Source organism: Helicoverpa zea, chromosome 10, assembly GCF_022581195.2.
Source record: "Helicoverpa zea isolate HzStark_Cry1AcR chromosome 10, ilHelZeax1.1, whole genome shotgun sequence".
In the NCBI taxonomy this organism is placed as follows: Eukaryota; Metazoa; Arthropoda; class Insecta; order Lepidoptera; family Noctuidae; genus Helicoverpa; species Helicoverpa zea.
In genome coordinates, this window is record NC_061461.1 from 4,932,872 (window position 1) to 4,939,256 (window position 6,385).

Sequence of the window (6,385 nt, forward strand, 5' to 3'; positions counted from 1 at the left end):
TCAAAAATTTTCATGCCAATTTTTTTGTTAATTTGGGTTGAGAATCATTAGTATTATTACGTCCTTGACTATGGCACGGATGCAAAACAACAGCTTGTATAGAGGTTTCATTTTTAGGTCTATAAAATTACTTACTTCAATTCCTGTAGTTTTGTTCCCTTTGTGTATGTGTGTGTTTGGATGTATGATGGTTATTTTGATTCTGATGTTATTAAATGAATAGAGACTTTACTTTCAATAAATAATTTCAGTGATCATAGAAAAACTTCTAAAGATGTCATGCCCATGTTGTTTTACAATTAAAGAGCATGGCATGTTATATTCTCAGAGAGATCGCTTCATGTTAAAGTTATTAAAACTCAATGTAATTATCAATATTCTTGCCCAAATTAAGTGAAAGGTTCTTAAGTAAATGAAAAACAGGATAAGTATCAAAACGTCAGTATAATTTATTACGTTTTCAAGATATCTTTGTACATTTTTATACAAAACAATAATTTTCATTATGACTAATAATTACAATCCAAAAATTACATTTATTTTCAAGTTTATAATTATTAAATCTAATATCACGATTTAGCTTAATTATTTTAAAATAGGTACTCAAGCGATACATCCAAGTATAGCCAATAAACGATAACATTGCAAACATATATGTTATATACATTTTTGTTACAATAATAATTATGAGTAAGCACATTAATAAGTGTAACATACCTTATATACGTTTTCGTACAATCAAAAATAATATATTTTTAATATTTAATACAAAATGATCATACGAAAACATAACAGTAAGATAAAATATTAGATTTTTACTCAAAGGTTTCAGAATCAGAATAATTTATTTGTTCAGTAATATAAAAATTAGAAACAAATAATAACCAATCACTTTGGAATAAATAAACACAATTTACGATAGATTTATTTTAAGTAAATAATAATGAACTCATCCAATTTTAAATCATACAAAAACAGCCATACACATTAATATTTATAATTGTGAGTATGGGAATTACGTTAAACATCTTAAGCTATTTGGTGTTGCGTTACAGTGACTGATCTGTGAAGCTTGTCCACAGTTTCAATAAACTATGTTAATACAATTAATAATAATTTTAATATTTGAAAAATGTTACCACAATCAGACTCAACATTTTCACACGAACTTTGTACAAATATTGTTTCATTAAAATACTCGTATTCTTGTAAAACATCTCGACTCCCGTAATGCTTATATTACGTATGTGAAAATTGACAAAATGTACGACAGTAAGTAACAATGTATTTACAATAAATAAATAAATTACAAAATGTGTATGAATATTTTAAAAGTGCAAGCTTTAGTGCAAAGGAAATGAAATGAAAGACTTACTTTACTGGAGAACCAAATACCGACAATTACCTTCAAACAAAGTACGTGCGCCCCTTATTAGAGGCACTCCCGGTTATAGAGCGCGGAACAGTGGGTGAAATATCATCTACCCTAGAATATACGTGACCACTGCTAGGGGACAGCCTCAGGTCATAATTAAACCGAGGACAAGTCCTGTTGTCGATCGACATGTAGCTATTGTTCGAATTGTTCCCTTCCCCGTACGTGTTGTTGTCCGACGACGGAGAACTTTCATTCTGAGACGATTCCCCATCGTTCCTCTTACAATACTGTAAGGAATTTGTGAAATTCTGCTTTGAGCAACTATCGTTTGAGACCGGCATTGTCGTGTATCTCAATGTCGGAGTCTGACGTAACGACTTCTTGAATACGCTCTTCTCGGAGCCTTTTACTGTGATAATAGTGTCTGTAGAATTGAGTAAAGCGATGAATCGCTCCCAGAATCGCGGATCGTTCCAAGATACATTCTTGTATTTATCTAAAACGTAACACAATTCATCACTTATTTGGTTGTTTTCTACAACTTTGATAAATATGACTTTGTTCATGTCGCTACGATTCAGAGATTTTAAATAACTAAAAAATATGTTTTTGAAATGGATGTCGCAGAGGTCGTTGCAAATAAAATTCGTTGTTAGAACAATAATAAGTCGTTTAGATAATTTTGAGGATTTTGAGAAGCTGTCTAAAGTAAGAATGTTTAGTGAGGCTTCGTTAGGAGAAAACTTTTTGGAGGTCATTTTCCTGAACTCTATCTCTGACATTATGTTATGATATACGAAATTGGTATCTTTGGTATTGCATATCACATAGTAGTCATACATGTGATTCGGAATACCTTCCAACACATGATCGACATTCGGACAAGATTGTTCTTTGAACAGGGGAACACCATATTTTGTGTACAACCAGTCACTGATTTCATATCGAAACGCGTAAAATATAGCACCTATCAAAAAGATTACCACAAGGATAATTATAACGCCACATATAACTGCAAAGTAATTATCCGGAAGAAATATTGACTTTGACACAATTTCATCTCTAGATACAGTCGGGTCACCTATTGATCCCATATATTCTTTACAATGGCTCAATACTGAAGCAATAGTTATTTTAGTTGGTTTTCCTTCTGTATCAGTACACAACATTTTCTCGGGGTCCCCTGGATCTCTCCTAAGCCACGAATCTAATTCAGCTATACTCTTACAGTCACATGAATATTGGTTCCCTTCAATAGAAACGTGAGCCAAACTTTTGGAAGACGAAGCCAGTAATTTCCAAGGAAAAAAGTTGACGAGTTTATTATCGTCAATTCTAAGAACCGAAAGTGACTTCAAAGAGGAAAATGTATTATTCGCAACGTGTACTATAGCGTTGTGATCCAAATATAATTCATTTAAATTATTAAGATGAATAAATTCATCCCCCTTTAACTCTACTAACTTATTATTTTCCAAATGCAAAACTCTGAGAGAATCAACACCTTTAAAAGTTTGATTATTCACTTCTTTCAACTTTGTGTTGTTCAAGTATAAAACTTGGAGTTTCTTTTTGCCTATAAACACGTGATTTCCCAGATGGCTGATGTGATTTCCATCTAAATATATTTCGGTAGCGTCCATTGGAATTCGATCGGGCACTTCGGTATAGCCGGCGTACGAACAATCTACAACGTTCGCATTCCAAGTTATGTCGTGATAGCATCTACAGTTATTTGGACAAATCATTTCACAGTCACATGCAACAAAGTCACAACAATGACACAGAGCAAAACAATGGCTCTCGTACGGACAGAGAAAGTCGGAAGGTGACATGTCTATTATCGTCTTTTTTTCTTTGGCCCGCGAATGGACCAGCGTACAAAAGGCTTTATCTAAATCTAACACGCGCGGGTATTGTCGACTGTGACTCAAATAATTAATGCGTTGAATCCATTCCATTGAACAGTCACAAACAAATGGGTTTCCGCTTATAAAGAACTCTGGTAAATCACTATCTTCGTCTATTTGATCTAACCTAAACGTGTTCATGTCGAGTTGTACTAGTTTATTGTTATTTAACGCTACAGTTGATAGCCTTTGTAGCTTAGAAAATGAACCAACTTGAATGTTTTGTATATTGTTGTCGTTCAAATAAAGTTTCTCAACAGATTTTGGTATTGATGTCACAGTTATTTGACTTATATTATTTAAACTTAAATCTAACAATTTTATATTTACAATTGAATACATATCGTCATTAACAAAGTTTTCGATATTATTTTTATGGAGATCTAGCCATTCTAGGGTCGAAGGGAAACTTCTGAAGTCAAAAAAGGTTAACTTATTTGCTGACATATTAAGCCAAACCAAGCTATTTAAAGTATTGAAAATTCCATCAATTTTTAATATTTCGTTATCATCCAATCTCAAGAGTTTTAAATTCTCATTTTTCCTGAAACATCCCGGAGCCACATGTTTAATTTTATTAGACGCTAAGTTGAGCAGCTGAAGTTGTGGTAAATGTTCAAAAGTATCTTCATTCAAATATGTAACTTTGTTATCAACTAGGCGTAAACCAAAAAGTTCTGACAAACCTCTAAAATTTTCACGATTCAGATGTGTTATATTGTTGTTACCAATATCTAAAGATTTCAAAGATCGCAGTTTACGAATTGATGAAGGCATTGCGGATAAAAAGTTGTCACCTAAACCTAAATCCTCAATAGCTGTCATATTATCAAAAGCGTTCTCCTCGATGTGTTTTATTTTATTGTTGTCTAAGAACAATTCGTGTAAGACGTGTAAATCTGTGAACAAGTGTGTATGAATGTGTACAAGTTTATTGTTTGAAAGTGTAAGGGAGTGCAAGTTTCGCAACTCGCCGAATGCATGCTCGTCTATGGCAGCAATTTCATTATGCTCTAAATTTAATTTCTGCAAACTATACAAATTTTGGAACATGTGACGATCTATTCTATTTATTTTATTATATGAAAGATTGAGTATAACCATACGAAGTAATCCTAAAAATGTGCCCTTATTTATCCACTGACTAGTAAGTTCATTATGCGACAAATCCAATATTTGTAACTGATCTAATCCTTCGAAAAGCCCGGGAGGCAGAGTATTTATAGTGTTATTACTAAAGTTAATAACATTCAAGGTCTTAGAGTCAGAAAATAGTCCAGGAGGAATATCACTCAAAAAGTTACTTGATAAATTTAGAACCTGCAAACTGAGCAATCCTTCAAAGGCACCGTCTTCTAGGGTAGATATTGCGTTGTTTTGTAGCAACAATTTTGACAATGAACGTAACTTTGACAAACTATTGCCGGTTAAAACAATTAAGTCATTATACGACATATCAAGAACCTCTATAACTAAATTACAACTTCTTACACTTAAGTTTTGCTCTCTCAGTGAATCAGAGAAACCAATAGTCTTTATGTTTTGCAAGTGATTATTAGTCAGGTTCAAAGTTTTCAAACTGTAGAGAGGACAGAAAGTCTCCGTCTTAGTGCTCCAGATGTTGTTGTCACTTAGGTCGAGTTCGATTAACTCGTTCAATCCCGCAAAGGCCTGTTCGTGCAACTCCATTGTCATCGCAGACCACTCGCTGTTGTGAGTCGTCACGTGCAGACGTTTCAAGTCGGTGAAATTCTCAAAAGCACGTGCCGGTATCTGTCGTATCTTGCATTTATCGACGACTAGGTCTCTTAGCTTTGAAAGAGTTGTATGTTTTCCCGTTGACTTTTCCGCGTGAGCAGTCAATGTGCTTTCGAAAAACAAAATTTCACTGCACTGGACGTGTAACGATATCACGTCGTCGAAATGTGTCCTACTGATATTTTGTAACAGGTGGTCCAAACTGCTTATGGTTCGGATCTTGCAGAACAGTACCGCGTTCTCCGACGTTTCCGCTTCGAGGCTGCGGTACGCGCACTCGTGCGGCATTTCGGCCGCGGAGTTCCTCTCGATGGCATGACAGTAGAACAACACGTACACTATGATTCGATTAAAAGTTCGGTTCTCGAGTCTTTTCACGACAGTTTGTTTTATTAGCATTTTACGGTCAAATACGAGCTGCGGTGAGGCATCGAGGTCGGCAGTGCCATTTATGAGGGAGCGAATTGGTCGATCGCATCATAAATATTCACGCGTTGGAAGCGACATCGCGACTCGCGTGGCATGCCAGGGTTCAGCGCGGTAGCGACAGGCGTGTGGCGCGTCCGGCGGCTGCCCACCGACTGAGCGGCGCTCTGTAACTCCGCCCCACGGCGTCGTACGCCCCGCGCTGCCGCGCCGCCCCGGCGTCTAAAGAAACTTCATCTCATATTATCAAGGGTGCATAAACCGTTGAATTATTCCCGTGCGGGTGTATCGAGCATTAATTATAAACAAACTGAGATCTAGTTTCGTAGAGCTTGTTGTTGTGCTACAACTTTTTCTTTAGCACTGGGGATTCTAGTTTGATTCTAATGGGACGCTGTATACATTTTTAAGGTTTTGACATTAGCTTTAAAGCAGTTACAAGAGTCAATGTTTCTCATGAGTGTATTTTGTATGAAAGTCGCCTAAAAGATGAACGGTAGCACTCTAAAAACTTTTGTTCATTGAATAAAACTTGGCTTTTTTAAAGCAATACCTACTCTTTTTAAAAAGGGGCTAATACTGTTATTTTACGAACACCTGTTGTGTCTTAAACAAGTTCGGGAAACTTTTTACTCAGGATCGTTCTCGTGAAAATGGGATAAAAGACTTGCAAAATAGTTTTCTGGGACACCACATGGCTCTAAAGTTAACATGTTCTCTCATATTATGGTCGACGAAAACCTCTTTAAGCGGGACCGTCTTTTTGAGAATTTTTCACTTTTTCCAAGTTTTTGGTAAAATGTAAGACATTGCATTTACATAATGTATTGTATAACAGCGCACATGTATAATGCTTTTTTCTTAGTTAAGTGGGTGTTGGAAAGTGTACCAACTTCATCTTATGAAGCGAAAT

General features: G+C 35.5%; 1 protein-coding gene across 1 annotated transcript; it reads right to left on the reverse strand.

The window, feature by feature from the left end:
• Positions 1-425: 425 nt before the first annotated feature.
• LOC124633949 (toll-like receptor 6) lies at positions 426-5,613 on the reverse strand. Its single transcript, XM_047169332.1, has one exon. It carries the CDS (start codon positions 5,443-5,445, stop codon positions 1,408-1,410), a length of 4,038 nt encoding a protein of 1,345 aa, XP_047025288.1. The 5' UTR covers positions 5,446-5,613; the 3' UTR covers positions 426-1,407.
• Between the last annotated feature and the right edge of the window lie 772 nt (positions 5,614-6,385).

What these genes read in the sequence shown, in the direction of transcription:
- LOC124633949 (XM_047169332.1), bottom strand. Translation starts at nt 5,445, where the DNA reads ATGCTAATAAAACAAACTGTCGTGAAAAGACTCGAGAACCGAACTTTT.